The sequence below is a fragment of the Hyla sarda genome, chromosome 1 (assembly GCF_029499605.1).
Source record: "Hyla sarda isolate aHylSar1 chromosome 1, aHylSar1.hap1, whole genome shotgun sequence".
Lineage (NCBI taxonomy): Eukaryota > Metazoa > Chordata > Amphibia > Anura > Hylidae > Hyla > Hyla sarda.
In genome coordinates, this window is record NC_079189.1 from 396,677,162 (window position 1) to 396,698,779 (window position 21,618).

Here is a 21,618-nt window from a genome sequence, read left to right on the forward strand (position 1 = left end):
TCCCATAATTGCTCCCTCTCCCACTCAGTTCTTCGAGATTTGCAGCTTGCTAGGCTTGAGGTTAAGCGCTTACTGGAAGAATCTTGGGGTTGCTGGCTCCAGATGGGTTGAAGTAGGTTCTACGAATATGGGAACAAGAGTGGTTGCATGCTGGCCAGGGCGCTGCACACCCGATTTGCCCTCACCCATATTCCCTGTATTCGCTCTTGCGCTGGCTCGGTAGTTCACTCGACCCCAGATATCATTTCCACTTTCCACACCTTTTTCTCTGACCTATACAATCTACCTTCTCCCTCCCCCCCTTCCCCACCCTTGCACTCATCTTTTCCTTCTGTCCCCCCAGACTCCCCCAGCTGGATGCTCCTTTCTCTCCGGATGAACTGGCCCTAGTTATCAACGACCTCCCGGGTGGAAAGAGCCCTGGCCCTGATGGGTATACGGCCAAATTTTACAAAACCCTGAGACTCCCTGTCCCCACTCATGCTTTGGGCTTTTAACTCTGTTTCTCCCTCCCCTCCCATTCCAACCCCCTCCATGCTGGCCCATATAGTAGTACTTCCCAAACCTGGTAAGGACCCCCAGTTGTGTTGGAGCTACCGCCCTATCTCCATTTTAAACGTGGACCTAAAGATTTAATCTAAATTACTGGCGGCCCGCCTCAACTCCATCCTCCACTCTCTGATTCATCTTGATCAGGTGGGCTTTGTGCCCGGGATGGAGGCCAGAGATAACACCATCAAGACCATTGACCTTATCCACTATGCCAACACTGCTAGGTTACCCTTGATGGTGCTCTCCCTTGATGCCGAAAAGGCATTTGATCGAATCTCCTGGTCCTCCCTGGCACAAACCTTACATCACGTTGGGCTTGGCTCCAACTTTGTAGCTAAGGTCAGGGCCCTTTATGATTCCCCGTCAGCTTGTTTAAAAATCAACGGCATCCTGTCAGACCCCTTCCCCATTCGTAATTGTACACGTCAGGGATGCCCCCTCTCCCCCCTTCTGTACGTCCTGGTGATGGAGCATCTTATAGCTGGAATCAGAGCTGACCCCAACATTCGTGGGGTGACTGTCCTTGACACTGAATATAAGTGCTCTGCTTTCGCTGATAATCTATTAGTTTACCTTACAGACCGTGTGATGTCGTTGCCCAATCTCAGGGTCCGCCTTCGGGACTTTGGTGCTTGGTCTAATTTTAAAATTGACTATTCCAAATCTGAGGCACTTGGTGTCTCCTTACCAGGGCATACAGTGGCCTCCCTACGTTTGGCCTTTCCCTTTACTTGGCCTCCCCAGGGCATCACTTACTTAGGCACCAGGATATCCTCCGACCTCTCTCAATTGTTCTCCCTCAACTTTTCACCCTTGCTAGCACAGTTTGGTGTGGACTTTACTTCCTGGGATAGGAGGGAGTTCTCTTGGTTTGTTCGGATGAGCATCCTGAAAATGAACCTTCTGCCCCGTTTATTATATTTCCTACAAACCATCCCTATTCACCTCCCTTCTTCCTTTTGGCAACTCATACAGCCTTGCTTTGGGTTGTCTGGTCATGGAAACGTCCTCGATTGAATCGCCTTCTCCTTTACAGACCTAAATTATCTGGAGGAGCGGATCTGCCTGATTGCAGATTGTACTTTTTGGCCTGCGTACATGCCCGTGTCCTTGACTGGTCCCACAACCCGACTCCAAGTTGTGGGTTCGCCTGGCCCAAGACATCTGCCCTAAAGCCCTGGCCACCTTGCCTTGGACCTGGTCCCCAACCCAGTTGACCTCGTACCCGACTTCTTATTCTACCCGTCATACTCTTGCCTCCTTACACTCTGCTGGCATGGGGAGTTGTTTAATTTACCGCCAGGGTCCCCTTCTCCCAGTGACCGACCACCCTGATTTCCCACCTGGGGCTTCATCTGAGGGTCCCTTTTTTTGCCGCCTCCCGATCTCACCCCCTCCGCTTTCACCATGTTTTAGCCGAGCGCCAGCTTAAGCCCTTGGATACACTGCTGACAGAGAGGCCGTCCTCTCGACGAGCCCCCTTTGCTTATCTTCAGTTGCGCCACTTTTACTCCTCTCTCCCGACGTCTTTTGAGTTGCACCTTGAACGGTCATTGTTTGAGCGTTTTTGCCTTGCCTCCTTGTACCCCAGACACTCCATCTCTATTCTGTATGGCTTGCTATTATCTCCTAGATCTCAATCCCTCCCGGCATATTGTCGTGCATGGGAAAACGAGCTGGGTGAGACATTTGCACCAGAAGCTTGGGCCAGGTGTTTCTACCTAACTCACAAGTCTGCGATTGCCACCAAAGCGCAGGAAACATGCTACAAAATCCTGTCTCGCTGGTACTGTGTACCGGCGACTCTTCATCGCTGGTATCCTTCTGTTCCAGAGGCTTGTTAGCAATGTGGAGCTGCTGTGGGTACGATGACGCATATATGGTGGGCTTGTCCCGTGCTTTCATCGTTTTGGCGCTCGGTCTTGCAGGTCGTCCGGGAGGTGTCCGTGGTTCATGTTCCTTCTACTCCTGAAGCGGCTTTGCTTTTTATGTTCCCTATGGTGCAAGCACGCTATAAAAGGTCCCTGATGCGAAATCTACTTCAGGCTGCAAAGACGGTCATTCCTCGGAGGTGGAAGTCTGCGGACCCCCCATCCTTGGAGGAATGGTTTGCGGAGGTCGCTCACATCCGCCATATGGAGGTACTTATGTCTGTCCTCCCGGTGGACGCGGTCCGCACAGAATCCACCTGGCTCCCTTGGTCACAGTTCTGTTCTTCTGATAGGTACAGGTCCTTGCGATAGCTGTTTTGCTCCTTCATGGTTCCCCCCCCCCCCCCTTGCTGTAGTGGTTTACAGCCAACCGGTGTCCCCCCCTCTGGACCGTGACTACTCTCCTGCTACTCTGTGCTTTTACCTCCCCTTACTAGTTTTCTTTTATGCTCTCTCTTTCCTATCTTGTCCCCTCTTTTTGGTATCTTCTTCTCTTGGCAATGTGTTTCAGATCTTCTTATGCTCCTGATATGCTAAGGCGGCCCTTTACATGATTGGCAAACAGTCAGCTCTTTTTCTTGCAGTTTAGGGCTTGTGACCTCTACTGTCTCTTTCTGGTTGCTCTCACTAAAGATTTAATTGCCTTCTCCACCTTTTTCTTAACATACGGTATGTTTTGCACTGTTTTAACTTGGTGTTCATGTTTTTGTCCTTTTTGGCTTCCCAAGGCTAATGGACCTTTATTTGTTTGCCTCTGTTATTGCACACCTAGTATGTGTACTGTTCCTTTTTGTATATCAATTAAACTTTTTTTTTTTTTCAAATTCAAAAAACACTCCGGGCATAGGGAAACTCAAATCTTAGTAACACAAGAACCTCTGAACAGCAGACAGGATTTAAAGGCCCCCAGGCTGCCCAAATGAAACAAACACTTTAACTTACCTTCCACTTGTTCTTCTTCGCTCCAATATCAGGGCGGGGCGTCTCGGCTGACAGTCTCACATAGCTAGTGCTGTAGACGTGACGTCACAGCGCTGTTCAACCAATCACTAGCAGCAGTGTTTAGTCTTGGCGTGGGATTGGCGAGCAGGACAGTCATTTCCCACGGCTGTAGATGCTACACTCGCATGGGAGGAGTGGAGTCACTGGACACGGACAGAGCATCGAGGGAGCGGAGAAAGGTAAGTTAAAGTTTTTGTTATGTTATTAGGCAGCCTGGGGGCAATTGTAAAATAATCAATTCCACCAGACAACCCCTTTAATTTAAAGGAAATAAAGATTTTTTTCCCCTATTTTATAGCAAGATACTGAAACGTTTTCTCTATTTTATTTTCTGATCGCAGATTGTTTTATGACCATTCTGCAACTTAGGTTGGCTATACATATGAGCATTTGATCATCCACAGCATAGCCAGTAAAAAAGATCAGGTCAGCAACATTCCAGACTAAACCAGCAGATTACGGTCATTAAATGAAAAAAACAGAAAGAAAAAAGAAATTAAAGAATTCCACAAATAGCAATTCCCTAAAGCAATTGTATAAGTTTATTCTATAATGAGGAGTAAAAACAAGCTTGACAGAATCTATTCCTATGAGAAGCAGCTGCATGAGACTCGTCAGTGTATATGGTCTAATAGAACTAAATTTAATTACCTCCTCCAGCTCCTGGCATAGCTTGGCACTAGCCCCACTTGGCTCCAGAATCTGGCATAATTCTAGTAAAAGTTTACTAAACTGAGGATTCCTCTCCAGATCGTCGTCCTCTAACTGAAGCATTGGGAGACGGCTATTCACTGAAAAACAATAAATAACTTAAGAATCTAAAAATAAGAAGATAGTAAATGTCTTTAAATGGGCACTGTCACAGTCATTGAGAAATGTCGATGGTTTTGATCAGTGGGGGTCTAGGCATGGCAGGGCTGGGCGGTGGCTGGGTTTCAGTGCTCAACTGCACACTTTTCTTCCTGTTCATTCTCGTCCCCACAGAGAGAAAAGGATAAATATTCCCCAAAGTTCCCTATGTTGCTTACTCCAGCCTGACAGTGTACAAGAAACCCCTGTAACATCCATTATCCTAGTACCCTTGTACTCATTTTTACATGCTGAAAGCTTATGTTCACTGTGCCAATACAAAAGGAAAAATAAAGTTACAGGACTATATCAAATTTCCCTGGCAGCAGTATGTCCGAGGTCTTGAGGTTCATATTGGGGTACTGAGAAGAAGCGTGATCTGCTGCAAAGAGTATATAATCAGTAAGTAGAACATAGAACCAAAGAATTGCAGTGTATAGAAAAGACTGTAAATTGGGGGGGAGAGAAATAGATCTATATACCGTATATACTCCAGTATAAGCCGAGTTTTTCCAGCACGATTTTTCGTGCTGAAAACACCCCCCTCGGCTTATACTCGAGTGAACTCCCAACCCGCAGTGGTCTTCAACCTGCGGACCTCCAGAGGTTTCAAAACTACAACTCCCAGCAAGCCCGGGCAGCCATCGGCTGTCCGGGCTTGCTGGGAGTTGTAGTTTTGAAACCTCCGGAGGTCCGCAGGTTGAAGACCACTGCGGCCTTCGACATCATCCAGCCCCCTCTCACCCCCTTTAGTTCTGTACAGTACTCGCCTCCGCTCGGCGCTGGTCCGGTGCTGCAGGACTGTCCGGTGAGGAGGTTGTCCGGTGGGATAGTGGTTCCGGGCTGCTATCTTCACCGGGGAGGCCTCTTCTAAGCGCTTCGGGCCCGGCCCCAGAATAGTCACGTTGCCTTGACGACGACGCAGAGGTACGTTCATTACCAACGTACTTCTGCGTCATCGTCAAGGCAACGCCTCTATTCTGGGCCCGAAGCGCGGAGAAGAGGCGCCCCCGGTGAAGATAGCAGCCCGGAACCACTATCCCACCGGACGACCTCCTCACCGGACGACCTCCTCACCGGACAACCCTGCAGCACCGGACCAGCGCCGAGCGGAGGCGAGTACTGTACAGAACTAAAGGGGGTGAGAGGGGGTTGGATGATGTCGAAGGCCGCAGTGGTCTTCAACCTGCGGACCTCCGGAGGTTTCAAAACTACAACTCCCAGCAAGCCCGGACAGCCGATGGCTGTGATCTGCTGCAAAGAGTATATAATCAGTAAGTAGAACATAGAATGAAAGAATTGCAGTGTATAGAAAAGACTGTATATTGGGGGGGGGGGGGGAGAGAAATAGATCTATATACCGTATATACTCGAGTATAAGCCGAGTTTTTCCAGCACGATTTTTCGTGCTGAAAACACCCCCCTCGGCTTATACTCGAGTGAACTCCCCACCCGCAGTGGTCTTCAACCTGCGGACCTCCAGAGGTTTCAAAACTACAACTCCCAGCAAGCCCGGGCAGCCATCGGCTGTCCGGGCTTGCTGGGAGTTGTAGTTTTGAAACCTCTGGAGGTCCGCAGGTTGAAGACCACTGAGGGCGGATGATGACAAGAGGATGATGAAGGGGGGGTGTGAGATGATGACAAGGGGATGATGAAGGGGGGTGGGGATGATGACAAGGGGATGATGAAGGGGGGGTGTGGGATGATAAGGGGATGATGAAGGGGGGTGGGGATGATGAAGGGGGGTGGGGATGATGACAAGGGGATGATGAAGGGGGAGGTGTGGGATGATGAGAAGGGGATGATGAAGGGGGGTGGGGATGATGACAAGGGGATGATGAAGGGGGTGTGTGGGATGATGACAAGGGGATGACAGGTGATGATGATGAGGGCCTGGATGATGACAGGGTGATGATGATGAGGATGTTAATGACAGGGGTCTGGATGATGACAGGGTGGATGATGTATTTCCCACCCTAGGCTTATACTCGAGTCAATAACTTTTCCTGGGATTTTGGGTTGAAATTAGGGGCCTCGGCTTATACTCGAGTATATATGGTATATCTCTATCTATCAGGGATGTGGAATTCCTATTGCACAACGCCCGGGACATGCAGCTCCGGCCGCCGGGCAGGTGACATTTTCAGGCCCTTAAACAAAGTGGTCAGAAAACGGCAGTTAAAAGAAAAATTGAAAAAGTTCAAAAATGTTTTTAAATTAGTAAAACATGATGGAAACTATACAAATCTGGTATTGCTGTAATCATGCGACCTAAATTATCAACATGTTAGCTCAACCACAAGGTACCGTATATACTCGAGTATAAGCCGACCCGAGTATAAGCCGAGACCCCTAATTTCAACCCAAAATCCCAGGAAACGTTATTGACTCGAGTATAAGCCTAGGGTGGGAAATACCTCATCCCCCCCTGTCATCATCCAGACCCGTCATTAACATCCTCATCATCATCCCCTTGTCATCATCCCACACATCCCCCCTTCATCATCCTCTTATCATCCCACACATCCCCCCTTCATCATCCCCTTATCATCCCACACATCCCCCCTTCATCATCCCCTTGTCATCATCCCACACATCCCCCCTTCATCATCCCCTTATCATCCCGCACATCCCCCCTTCATCATCCCCTTATCATCCCACACATCCCCCCTTCATCATCCCCTTATCATCCCACACATCCCCCCTTCATCATCCCCTTGTCATCATCCCACACATCCCCCCTTCATCATCCCCTTATCATCCCACACCCCCCCTTCATCATCCCCACACCCCCCCTTCATCATCCTCTTCTCATCATTCGCCCTCAGTGGTCTTCAACCTGCGGACCTCCAGAGGTTTCAAAACTACAACTCCCAGCAAGCCCGGGCAGCCATCGGCTGTCCGGGCTTGCTGGGAGTTGTAGTTTTGAAACCTCCGGAGGTCCGCAGGTTGAAGACCACTGCGGCCTTCAACATCATCCAGCCCCCTCTCACCCCCTTTAGTTCTGAGTACTCACCTCCGCTCGGCGCTGGTCCGGTCCTGCAGGGCTGTCCGGTGAGGAGGTGGTCCGGTGGGGAGGTGGTGTGGGCTGCTATCTTCACCGGGGGCGCCTCTTCTCCGCGCTTCCGGCCCGGAATAGAGGCGTTGCCTTGACAATGACGCAGAATTACGTTGGCAATGAACGCACCTCTGCGTCGTTGTCACGGCAACGTGACTATTCTGAGGCCGGGCCCGAAGCGCTTAGAAGAGGCCTCCCCGGTGAAGATAGCAGCCCGGAACACTATCCCACCGGACCACCTCCTCACCGGACAGTCCTGCAGGACCGGACCAGCGCCGAGCGGAGGTGAGTACTCAGAACTAAAGGGGGTGAGAGGGGGCTGGATGATGTTGAAGGCCGCAGTGGTCTTCAACCTGCGGACCTCCGGAGGTTTCAAAACTACAACTCCCAGCAAGCCCGGACAGCCGATGGCTGCCCGGGCTTGCTGGGAGTTGTAGTTTTGAAACCTCTGGAGGTCCGCAGGTTGAAGACCACTGCGGGTGGGGGAGTTCACTCGAGTATAAGCCGAGGGGGGTGTTTTCAGCACGAAAAATCGTGCTGAAAAACTCGGCCTATACTCGAGTATATACGGTAAATGGCGTAGAAAAGAAAACCACCAAATTTGTAAAATTATCTTTTACTTTTTCAATTTCACTTCACCAATTATATATATTTTTTTGGTTCGGAGAATGTTATTGAAAAATCAAAAGGTATCATTATAGTAGTTAGTTATGGCTATTATAGGGCGAGGAGGAAAAAAAGTGTATTGTCATGAGGGACAAGTAGATTTTGCTCCGTTTTAGTACCGTGGACAAGTAGTTTTTTAAATTAAATTTCCAAACCCCTGTGTGTGTGAAAAAAAAAAAAAAATGATATATATATATATATATATATATATATATACATACACACACACACACACACACACACACCAACGTAACCTTGGGCTATACATCTAATTCTCACAGATATAAAGCTTCCATATGCAACAGAAAAATTTGAGGCAGACAGAAATTATTCTCAAAACCACAAGTCAATCGAATTCCTTCTTTTTCAATACATAGAAAAGAAAGCCCATATGATCAGAGCTCCAACCAACTCTGTTTGAATCAACTGAGTTAAACACGTGTGTATGGCTATGGAGGTGCTAGCAGCACGCCAACAATTAAACAGTATGTGTCGTGAGTAAAATTATTATAATTTTTTTTTTTTTTTTTAATAGATTACTTAATATTATCATAGGTGGTAACATACAATACTCTATTTTTCTCTTTTTTTGTTTTTGTTTTTCTGACTGATTTCTCAATTGTTGTCTAGTATATTCTTAAATTTAGTTTTTTTTCTTTTTCTACATATTTTTTGACTATCCTTTCTCTTCAAATTTTTTTTACAATTTTTATTCCTATATTTTCATACTCTTCATCTGTACTAGTAATCCTTCGTGCCCGAATAAACTGGCTCCTAGGTAACCCTTTAAATACTGAGGGAAAATGGTAACCTTTTCTATGAACCATATTATTTTTATCCTTAGGCTTCGTCTATAAGGTGGTCTTGAAACCTTCTGCTGTTTTTGTTACTTTTACATCCAGGAAATGTATGTTCTCTCAATCATATGTAATATCAACAAATTGCAATAATTCTTCTTCACTTTTATGCCATAATAGGAATACATTGTCCACATAGCATAGCCACGTGGACAATGCATTCAAGAGACCCGGCTCAAAAATGTATCTCTCTTCGAACATATTCATAAATATATTGGCTAATGATGGGGCCACAGAGGACCCCATCGAAATGCCATAGTTGGTTGGTTTGAAATATTCTTATATGTGCACGTTCACACTTAATAACGGTAGTCCAATTAGTAACAGCTGAGATTAACTTATTTAGAAGCTCTTGTTCCCAGCAGTCCTAGCGCATGAATAAGGGGGTCCGCCCCTGAAACGTTATGCCATGACTGGTGAAAGCACAGATTTCGCCGCTATTCGTTGCTGCTTTATGTAACTTACCAAGTCCTGCGAGACTGTCTATGTGCATTATGAAATAAGGAAAATAAAGCCGGAAGGATCTTCCTGATTAATGTGAGTTTTTGCTAATTACTTGTACTAATACTGTTTAACCCCTTAAGGACCCAGCCCAAATATACCTTAAGGACCCGGCCATTTTTTGAACATCTGACCACTGTCACTTTAAACATTAATAACTCTGGGATGCTTTTACCTTTCATTCTGATTCCGAGATTGTTTTTTCGTGACATATTCTACTTTATGTTAGTGGTAAAATTTTGTCGATACTTGCATCATTTCTTGGTGAAAAATTCCAAAATTTGAAGCTCACTGCTTGTAAGGAAAATGGATATTCCAAATAAATTATACATTGATCCACATATAAAATATGTCTACTTTATGTTTGCATCATAAAATTGACGTGTTTTTACTTTTGGAAGACATCAGAGGGCTTCAAAGTTCAGCAGCAATTTTCCAATTTTTCACAAAATTTTCAAAATCGGAATTTTTCAGGGACCAGTTCAGTTTTGAAGTGGATTTGAAGGGCCTTCATATTAGAAATACCCCACAAATGACCTCATTATAAAAACTGCACCCCTCAAAGTATTCAAAATGACATTCAGTAAGTGTGTTAACCCTTTAGGTGTTTCACAGGAATAGCAGCAAAGTGAAGGAGAAAATTCAAAATCTTCATTTTTTACACTCGCATGTTCTTGTAGACCCAGTTTTTGAATTTTTACAAGGGGTAATAGATGAAAAATCCCTCCAAAATTTGTAACCCAATTTCTCTCGAGTAAGGAAATACCTCATATGTGTATGTCAAGTGTTCGGCGGGTGCACTAGAGGGCTCAGAAGGGAAGGAGCGACAATAGGATTTTGGAGAGGGAATTTTGCTGAAATGGTTTTTGGGGGGCATGTCACATTTAGGAAGCCCCTATGGTGCCAGAACAACAGAAAACCCCAACATGGCATACCATTTTGGAAACTAGACCCCTCAAGGCACGTAACAAGGGGTCCAGTGAGCCTTAACACCCCACAGGTGTTTGACGACTTTTCGTTAAAGTCTGATGTGTAAATGAAAAAAATTTTTTTTTCACTAAAGTGCAGTTTTTCCCCCAAATTTACCATTTTTACAATGGGTAATGGGAGAAAATGCCCCCCCAAATTTGTAACCCCATCTCTTCTGAGTATGGAAATACCCCATGTTAGGATGTAAAATGCTTTGCGGGCAAACTACAATGCTCAGAAGAGAAGGAGTCACATTTGGCTTTTTGAAAGCAACTTTTGCTGAAATGGTTTTTTGGGGGCATGTCGCATTTAGGAAGCCCCTGTGGTGCCAGAACAGCAAAAAATACCCACATGGCATACTATTTTGGAAACTACACCCCTCAAGGAACGTAACAAGGGGTACAGTGAGCCTTAACACCCCACAGGTGTTTGACGACTTTTCGTTAAAGTTGGATGTGTAAATGAAAATTATTTTTTTTTTTACTAAAATGCAGTTTTTCCCCAAAATTTTACATTTTTACAAGGGGTAATAGGAGAAAATGACCCCCAAAATGTGTAACCCCATTTCTTCTGAGTATGGAAATACCCCATGTTAGGACGTAAAATGCTCTGCTGGCGAACTACAATGCTCAGAAGAGGAGGAGCGCCATTGAGCTTTTGGAAAGAGAATTAGTTTGGAATGGTAGTCAGGGGCCATGTGCGTTTACAAAGCCCCCCGTGGTGCCAGAACAGTGGAACCCCCCACATGTGACCCCATTTTGGAAACTACACCCCTCACAGAATTTAATAAGGGGTGCAGTGAGTATTTACACCCCACAGAACTTTGGAACAGTGGGCTGTGCAAATGAAAAAGTTTATTTTTCATTTTTACGGACCACTGTTCCAAAAATCTGTCAGACATCTGTGGGGCGTAAATTCTCAATGTACCCCTTATTACATTACGTGAGGGGTGTAGTTTCCAAAATGGGGTCACATGTGTCGGGGGTCCATTGTTCTGGCACTATGGGGGCTTTGTAAACACATGTGGCCTTCAATTCCGGACAAATTTTCTCTACAAAATCCCAATGGCGCTCCTTCTCTTCTGAGCATTGTAGTTCGCCCGCAGAGCACTTTAAATTCACATATGGGGTATGTTCTTACTCAGAAGAGATGGGTTTACAAATTTGGGGGGGCTTTTTTCCTATTTCCCGATGTGAAAATGAAAAATTTAGGGTAACACCAGCATTTTAGTGAAAAAATAAAAATTTTTTCATTTTCCCATCCAACTTTAATGAAAATTCGTCAAACACCTGTGGGGTGTTCAGGCTCACTATACCCCTTGTCACGTTCGGTGAGGGGTGTAGTTTCCAAAATGGGGTCACATGTGGGTATTTTTTTTTTTTTGCGTTTGTCAGAACCGCTGTAAAATCAGCCACCCCTGTGCAAATCACCAATTTAGGCCTCAAATGTACATGGTGCACTCTCACTCCTGAGCCTTGTTGTGTGCCCGCAGAGCATTTTACGCCCACATCTGGGGTATTTCTGTACTCAGGAGAAATTGCGTTACAAATTTTGGGGGTCTTTTTTTCCTTTTACAAATAAAAAGTATGGGGCAACACCAGCATGTTAGTGTAAAAAAATAAAACATTTTTACACTAACAGGCTGGTGTAGCCCCCAACTTTTCCTTTTCACAAGCGGTAAAAGGAAAAAAAGCCCCCCAAAATTTGTAGTGTAATTTCTCCTGAGTACGGAGATACCCCATATGTGGCCCTAAACTGTTTCCTTGAAATACGACAGGGCTCCGAAGTAAGAGAGCACCATGCGCATTTGAGGACTAAATTAGGGATTGCATAGGGGTGGACATAGGGGTATTCTACGCCAGTGATTCCCAAACAGGGTGCCTCCAGCTGTTGCTAAACTCCCAGCATGCCTGGACAGTCAGTGGCTGTCCAGAAATGCTGGGAGTTGTTGTTTTGCAACAGCTGGAGGCTCCGTTTTGGAAACCCTGCCGTACAAGACGTTTTAAATTGTTTATTTGGGGGGGGGGGGGGGGACAGTGTAAGGGGTGTATATGTAGTGTTTTACCCTTTATTAGGTGTTAGTGTAGTGTAGTGTAGTGTTTTTAGGATACATTCACACTGGCGGGTTACGGTGAATTTCCTGCTAGGAGTTTGCACTGCGGCAAAGAATTTGCCGCAGCCCAAACTTGAAGCAGGTAATTTACTGTAAACCCGCCAGTGTGAATGTACCCTGTACGTTCACATTGGGGGGGGGGGGGGGGCAAACCTCCAGCTGTTTCAAAACTACAACTCCCAGCATGTACTGACAGACCGTGCATGCTGGGAGTTGTAGTTTTGCAACAGCTGGAGGCACACTGGTTGGGAAACCTTCAGTTAGGTTCTGTTACCTAACTCAATATTTTACAACCAGTGTGCCTCCAGCTGTTGCAAAACTACAACTCCCAGCATGTACTAATCACCGAAGGGCATGCTGGGAGATGTAGTTATGCAATAGCTGGAGGTACCCAACTACAACTCCCAGCATGCCGAGACAGCTGTTTGCTTTCTGGGCATGCTGGGAATTGCAGTTTTGCAACATCTGGAGGGCCACAGTGACCTCCAAACTGTGGACCTCCAGATGTTGCAAAACTACAACTCCCAGCATGTCCAGACAACAAACAGCTATGTGGGCATGCTAGGAGTTGTAGTTTTGCAACATCTGGAGGGATATAGTTTAGAGACCACTGTATAGTGGTCTCAAACTGCAGCCCTCCAGCTGTTGCAAAACTACATATTCCAGCATGCCCAAACAGCTGTCTGGGCATGCTGGGAATTGTAGTTTCGCAACATCTGGAGGGCTACAGTTAGAGACCAAGGTCTGAGACTGTAGCCCTCCAGATCTACTTACCGGCTTCCGTAGGATCCCGGCAGCCGTCCTCTTCAGACGCACGTGACGCCGCCCGCCGATCAACGTCGCCGCAGCCTCCGGACGGGTAAGTGGACGTCGGCGCCCGGTCCCCTTCGGTTCCCCGTTCTGCCCCGCCTATTGTGGGAGGGCAGGACGGGGAAAACGAAAGTTAACCCCCCCCGCCCCCGGTCTGCTATTGGTCGTCGCCTCTGACGATCAATAGCAGACCAATAGCAATGATAGGAGGGGTGGCAACCTTGCCACCTCACTCCTATGCCTAAAGGGGGATCGTGGGTGTCTTAGACACCCGCGATCCCCCTTCTATTCCGGGTCACAATAGACCCGTATGACCCGGAATCGGCGCAAATCGCAAGTGTGAATTCACTTGCGATTTGCGCCGATCGCCGACGGGGGGGGGTCTGATGACCCCCCTGGGCATTTGCACGGGGTGCCTGCTGATTGATATCAGCAGTCACCCCGGCCCGGTCCCCTGGATACGCCCTGGGTCCTTAAGTACCAGGACGTCAAGGCGTATCCATACGCCCTAGGTCCTTAAGTGGTTAAATGTTGGCGTGCTGCTAGCACCTCCATAGCCCTACACACGTGTTTAACGCAGACAGAAATTATGCCATAAAATTCATACTTAACGAAAAATATAAATTTAAAACATAACATGTATATATCATTAAATCAGCAAAAGATGAAGTATGGCACTCGTGGGACATCTAACACAGCAAGGTAATGCCTGTACTATAAAGTGTAATGTGGAGCAAAAATAGAACAGCTACCCACATTAACCTCTTAAGGACCCAGCCATTTTACACCTTGGGACCCGGCCATTTTTTGAACATCTGACCACTGTCACTTTAAGCATTAATAACTCTGGGATGCTTTTAGTTATCATTCTGATTCCGAGATTGTTTTTTCGTGACATATTCTACTTTAACATAATGGTAAAAAAAAATTGTAACTTGCATCCTTTCTTGGTGAAAAATTTGAAAATTTTATGAAAAATTTGAAAATTTTGCATGTTTCTAACTTTGAAGCTCTCTGTAAGGAAAATGGATATTCAAAATATTGAATTTTTTTTTTCACATATACAATATGTCTACTTTATGTTTGCATCATAAAATTGACAAGTTTTTACTTTTGGAAGGCACCAGAAAGCTTCAAAGTTCAGCAGCAATTTTCCAATTTTTCACAAAATTTCCAAACTCACTATTTTTCAGGGACCAGTTCAGGTTTGAAGTGGATTTGAAGGGTCTTCATCTTAGAAATACCCCACAAATGACCCCATTATAAAAACTGCACCCCCCAAAGTATACAAAATGATATTCGGTCAGCCTTTTAACCCTTTAGGTGTTTCACAGGAATAGCAGGAAAGTGAAGGAGAAAATTCACAATCTTCATTTTTTACACTCGCATGTTCTTGTAGACCCAATTTTTGAATTTTTACGAGGGGTAAAAGGAGAAAATGTATACTTATATTTGTAGCCCAATTTCTCTTGAGTAAGCACATACCTCATATATCTATGTAAAGTGTTCGGCGGGCGCAGTAGAGGGCTCAGAAGCGAAGGAGCGACAAGGGGATTTTAGAGAGTACGTTTTTCTGAAATGGTTTTTGGGGGGCATGTTGCATTTAGGAAGCCCCTATGGTTCCAGAACAGCAAAAAAAAAAAAAACACATGCCATACCATTTTGGAAACAAGACCCCTTGAGGAACGTAACAAGGAATTAAGTGAGCCTTAATACCCCACATGTGTTTCACGACTTTTGCATATGTAAAAAAATAAAATAAAATTTCACTAAAATGTGTGTTTCCCCCCAAATTTCACATTTTTGCAAGGGTTAATAGCAGAAAATACCCCCCAAAATTTGTAATCCCATCTCTTCTGAGTATGGAGGTACCCCATAAGTTGACCTGAAGTGCACTACGGGCGAACTACAATGCTCAGAAGAGAAGGAGTCATATTTGGCTTTTTGAGAGCAAATTTTGCTCGGGGGCATGTCCCATATAGGAAGTCCCTATGGTGCCAGGACAGCAAAAAATACCCACATGGCATACCATTTTGGAAACTAGACCCCTTGAGGAACGTAACAAGGGGTACAGTGAACATTTACCCCCCCACTGGTGTCTGTCAGATCTTTGGAACAGTGGTCTGTACAACATTTTTAATTTGCACAGCCCACTGTTCCAAAGATCTGTCAGACACCTGTGGGGTGTAAATTCTCACTGCACCCCTTATTACATTCCGTGAGGGGTGTAGTTTCCAAAATGGGGTCACATGTGGGTTTTTTTTTTTTTTTGCGTTTGTCAAAACCACTGTAACAATCAGCCACCCCTGTGCAAATCACCTCAAATGTACATGGTGCACTCTCCCTTCTGGGCCTTATTGTGCGCCCCCAGAGCACTTTGCGCCCACATATGGGGTATCTCCGTAGTCGGGAGAAGTTGCATTACAAATTTTGCGGGGCTTTTTTCCCTTTTACCTCTTGTCAAAATGAAAAGTATAGGGAAACACCAGCATATTAGTGTAAAAAATTTATTTTTTTACACTAACATGCTGGTGTAGACCCCAACTTCACATTTTCATAAGGAGTGAAAGGAGAAAAAGCCCCCCAAAATTTGTTAGGCAATTTCTCCCGAGTACGGCGATACCCCATATGTGACCCTAAACTGTTGCCCTGAAATACGACAGGGCTCCAAAGTGAGAGCGCCATGCGCATTTGAGGCCTAAATTAGGGATTTGCATAGGGGTGGACATAGGGGTATTCTACGCCAGCGATTCCCAAACAGGGTGCCTCCAGCTGTTGCAAAACTCCCAGCATACTTGGACAGTCAACGGCTGTCCAGCAATACTGGGAGTTGTTGTTTTGCAACAGCTGGAGGCTCCATTTTGGAAACAGTGGCGTACCAGACGTTTTTCATTTTTATTGGGGAGGGGAGGGGGCTGTGTAGGGGTATGTGTATATGTAGTGTTTTTTACTTATTTTATTTTGTGTTAGTGTAGTGTAGTGTTTTTAGGGTACAGTCACACGGGCGGGGGTTACAGCCAGTTTGAGCTGCCGCGCAAAATTTGCTGCATCGCAAACTTGCAGCCTGATACTCACTGTAAGCCCCCTGCCCATGTGAATGTATCCTGTACATTCACAGGGGGGGACCTCCAGCTGTTGCAAAACTACAACTCCCAGCATGCACAGTCTATCAGTGCATGCTGGTAGTTATAGTTTTGCAACAGCTGGAGGCACACGGATTGGGAAACACTGAGTTAGGAAACAGACAATGTTTCCCAACCAGTGTGCCTCCAGTTGTTGCAAAACCACAACTCTCAGCATTCTCAAGCATGCTGGGAGTAGTAGTTGGCAACATCTGGAGGACTACAGTTTGCAGACCACTAATACAGTGGTTCCCAATCTGTGCCCTTCCAGATGTTGCAAAACTACAACTCCCAGTATGCCAAAACTGTCCAGGCATGCTGGGAGTTGTAGTTCTGCAACATCTGAAGGGCCAGATGTTACAGAACTACAACTCCCAGCATGCCTGGACAGTAAGGGCATGCTGAGGATGTGTAGTTTTGCAACATCTGGAAGGGCACAGTGGTCTCCAAACCGTGGACCTCCAGATGTTGCAAAACTGCAACTCCCAGCATGCCCAGACGCCAAGGGCTGTCTGGGCATGCTGGGAGTTGTAGTTTACAGGGTCCCATTACAGCAATGCATGTCCCTTTGCGGCGACGTGCATTGCTGTAAAGGGCCCGACTGCAGCTGAAGATCTACTCACCTGTCGCCGCCGCCGCCGTCTCCGCCTTCAGGATCCGGGTCTTCAGGGACGAGGTAAGTACCGGGGCCGGGCCCCAGCACTCCCCCGTCGCGTCCTCCGGTCTTCCTCCCGTCCTCTCCGGACTTCCAGGGGCCGGGCAGGGCTGGAGGAAGTAACCGCCCCCCCTCCTGCGATTGGTCGGTTAACTAACCGACAGATCGCAGGGTATAGGAGGAGGTGGCAGGCTTGCCACCTCGCTCCTATACATTAGCATGGTCCTGGCTGTCTGTGACAGACGGGATCATGCGAAATTACCGGGCGGTCGGGTCCCAGAGACCCGATCAGCCCGGTATCGACGCAGATCGCAAGGGCGATTTCCCTTGCGATTTCCCTACATGGCCCCCCTCGGCGTTTGCCCTGGATGCCTGCTGAAGGATTTCAGCAGGCATCCAGTTCCGATCTCTGCCCGGCGCGCGGCAGAGACCGGAAAACGCCAGGGCGTATGGATACGCCCTGGGTCCTTAAGGCCCAGGGTGTGAGGGCGTATCCATACGCCCTGGGTCCTTAAGAGGTTAAAGGGAATCTGCCATCAGTGTCACCTGCACTAACCTGCTGGTACAGGCTGGGAGTACGGGTGACACTGATGATAATGATACTTCCCTATATTGAATCCGTGGCCGTTTGCCCGTCATCCTTCTTATTTGGGTGGCAGGATTGGTGTACAGTTGGAGCTTCAGGAGCATGCTGATGTCAAAGCTGCTGCTTCCTAACTCGGTCAAGCTGCAAGTAGGCTGACGCCAGCATGCTCCAGGAGCTGTACCCATGCACCAAGCCTGTAGCCTAAACAAGGAAAATTGGACCACAAAGTGGAAATAGGCAAGTATCATTATCAGTGTTACCCGCACTATAAAACTGTACCAACATGATGGATGAATTGCACTGCGCCCAAAGACTGTAAGGTGCAACAAACGTAAGTACAGCATCATAGGGAAACAGTGTAAACAAGGAGAGATCACAATGAGTGCTAAACATGACGTATGTTTAGGTATTGATCTCTAGGATGAAGGTCTAGGATTTAGTGTCTAGGATCTCTAGGACACTAAAAGCTACATCAGAATATTCCTGGGGATATTCTGTATGCAACAGACTCCACCATTATCAGTTGGCACTAGCACTGCTCGGACATGGAACATCTCCAATACTGGCAACGCATTTCCAAGTGGATTCAACGGTGTCCGTTCCACCATAGAAATTCTGCAATGTAAATGGGCCCTAAGGGTATAATAACACATGCACATTTTACTGCAGATTTTCTGCTGCCAAGTCAATGTATATGTACATGTTAAAGGGGTATTTTGCAGGAATATGAAGAAAACTCGAAAGCCACCACACTACCTGGATGAGTTCCCTGTAAGCCATCCTGCCTGATATACATGGCTCCTGTGGCCCCTGTTGTCTTCTCTGGCTGCTCGATATTCTTTGCCATCCTTTCCTCCCCAAACCTACATCACCCAGAAATCACTGCAGCTCTGTCAGCCAGTTCACTTTCTGAGAGCAGCCCCTGCCCTCCTGCTCTGAGTAGCAGGGAGAGGTCCAGTGTCTGATTGGCTAAGGCTGCACCCCACCACTAAAGAGAGCATGACTTATCAGTGCAGGGCAGAAGCCACAAGTTCTGTGTCTCTCAGGAGAGTGGGGGCTGCTTTCAGAAAGGGATTTGGAGAGAGACAGAGTGGATGGCTGGATGATGTACCGGTATTTGCCTCACTTAATGCATGTAAGAGACAACCAAAGGGGAAACTGCTCTATATAACTAATGAATAATAATTACACAATTAAATAGGTTGATCAGAGGGAAAGGATGGGCAATCGTTTAGTTCCCCGGAGTACCCCTTTAATGTACCCTAAAGGATTTATCTTATTATTACAATAGATCTGTAAAGATCCAACTCCAAGGACCCTACCAAGCAGCAGAAAGAAGTGGCATTCTTTGATGCCCCTTACTGCAAAACCTGACAGCACCACTCATTCATGTGACAGATAGCAGCTCAGTCACATTCAAGAAAATGTAATTTAGCTGTAGCTAGGGTGTCCCTATACTGCTATCGGCACACATACTGGACAGTTGCATGAGTACTGGTATTTGTGCAAATGTACCCGATACTCACATACCATTAAAAAAAAATAAAAATTAAAAAAATTCCTCTCACCCCTCTTCTGCTGAGGCCTCTATCGTTTTCTTCGTTATCTAGAGTGTTGTAGGACCATGCAATGAACTTAAATAATTTCAAGTTGCGGCAGGCAACACTCGGGATAACAGAGTGAAGGAGAAGGTCCTGCACCACTTAGGCCAGGGGTCGGCAACCCGCGGCTCCGGAGCCGCATGTGGCTCTTTTACATCTTTGCCGCGGCTCCGGTGTGAGGTGAATAAGGGAGGGGCAAGTTTTCCGAAGCTACAGCGGGGAGGATCGAGGGCAGAGCCATGGGTTTGATTTTTTTCACCGCAAGTCTGCAGATAATTAAGCCACGCCCCCTCCCGGAGGATGGAGAGCGAGAGAGCGCAGCTCTGTATAATACAAGGAGACAGTGGGAACGGACACAGCTCCTCCCTCCCCCAGCTCTGTACACACAGGATGTAATTTTTCACGGGGAGGTTTCATGTGGGAAAAGCTCATCCCCTCCCCCCGCTCTGTACGCACAGGACCTAATTTTTCACGGGGAGGTTTCATGTTTGCACAGGGGAAACACAGAGCGGGTGAGGGGAGAGGGGACAGTGCAGGGGCTGGGGAAGATTTCTATGTGTGAGGAGACATATTTCACAGGCTGGGGATGTAAAGACTGCAGGGGAATAAATATCATACTGGGAATGATGGGGGGACGGGGACTGCTGAATGACACATGCTGGGAGTTGTAGTCCCTCTTATGTGTGTGTATGCCAGTGTTTCCCAACCAGGGAACGCTGGTAGTAGTAGTTTTGCAACATCTGGAGGCACCCTGGTTGGGAAACACTGGTGTATGAACTGCAACTCCCAGGAGATTACTGGTATAATAGAGGTGTTGGTGAACTACAACTCCCAGGAGACCACTCAGATACAATATAGGTGTTGGTGAACTACAACTCCCTGAACTACAACTCCCAGGAGACTGCTGAGATACAATAGAGGTGTTGGTGAACTACAACTCCCAGGAGACTACTAAGATACAATAGAGGTGTTGGTGAACTACAACTCCCAGGAGACTACTAAGATACAATAGAGGTGTTGGTGAACTACAACTCCCAGGAGAATACTAAGATACAATAGAGGTGTTGGTGAACTACAACTCCCAGGAGACTACTAAGATACAATAGAGGTGTTGGTGAACTACAACCCCCAGGAGACTACTAAGATACAATAGAGGTGTTGGTGAACTACAACCCCCAGGAGACTACTAAGATACAATAGAGGTGTTGGTGAACTAAAACCACCAGGAGACTACTAAGATACAATAGAGGTGTTGGTGAACTACAACTCCCAGGAGACTACTAAGATACAATAGAGGTGTTGGTGAACTACAACTCCCAGGAGACTACTAAGATACAATAGAGGTGTTGGTGAACTACAACTCCCAGGAGACTACTAAGATACAATAGAGGTGTTGGTGAACTACAACTCCCAGGAGACTACTAAGATACAATAGAGGTGTTGGTGAACTACAACTCCCAGGAGACTACTAAGATACAATAGAGGTGTTGGTGAACTAAAACCCCCAGGAGACTACTAAGATACAATAGAGGTGTTGATGAACTACAACTCCCAGGAGACTACTAAGATACAATAGAGGTGTTGGTGAACTACAACTCCCAGGAGACTACTAAGATACAATAGAGGTGTGGTGAACTACAACTCCCAGGAGACTACTAAGATACAATAAAGGTGTTGGTGAACTACAACTCCCAGGAGACTACTAAGATACAATAGAGGTGTTGGTGAACTACAACTCCCAGGAGACTACTAAGATACAATAGAGGTGTGGTGAACTACAACTCCCAGTAGACTACAGAGGCAACATGCTGGTGTTATACCACAGACTGAAGACTCCTGAATAACACGTGCTGGGAGTTGTAGTCCCTTTTGTGTGTATGCCAGTGTATCCCAACCAGGGCATCAGAGGGGAGGGGGGTTTTGCGGCTCCCAGTGTTTTTTTTCCTTCGGAAACGGGTCCAAGTGGCTCTTTTTGTCTTAAAGGTTGCAGACCCCTGACTTAGGCTATGTTCATGTCAGAATTTCTGTGTGGAATTCCGCATTGACATTCTGTACGGAGATTCCGCAGCAGCAGAGTCCCATTGATTTCAATGAGATTCTTTTTTTTTTTTTTTTTTTTTAAACTGTAGTTTTTATTAAAGATTTTACATGTGAAGAAAATTAAACAGGGATATAACACAAAAAACATTGCAGAGGCCGAGGCCCCAGATAATACCACAAGGTACGAAGCAGAAACAGGCAGGTAGGTAATCAGATCAAGCCCGTAGGTGGCAATAAAACAAACACCCAGCAATCAACAACTGGAAAGTAGTCAGAATAATCAAGCAATCCACCGCCAGGTGAAAG

General features: G+C 46.4%; 1 protein-coding gene and 1 long non-coding RNA gene across 3 annotated transcripts in view; one reads left to right on the forward strand and one right to left on the reverse strand.

Moving 5' to 3' along the window:
- The window catches only part of LOC130276905 (uncharacterized), a 71,612-nt gene that overhangs the window by 23,565 nt on the left and 26,429 nt on the right, over nucleotides 1-21,618 (forward strand). The window lies entirely within an intron of this gene.
- HAUS4 (HAUS augmin like complex subunit 4) overlaps nucleotides 1-21,618 on the reverse strand; it is a 47,907-nt gene that overhangs the window by 14,112 nt on the left and 12,177 nt on the right. For both annotated transcript variants that reach the window (XM_056526863.1, XM_056526853.1), the window contains exon 2: nucleotides 4,137-4,276. In XM_056526863.1, coding sequence (XP_056382838.1) covers nucleotides 4,137-4,276 — 140 coding nt within the window. The remainder of the gene's footprint in view (nucleotides 1-4,136; nucleotides 4,277-21,618) is intronic.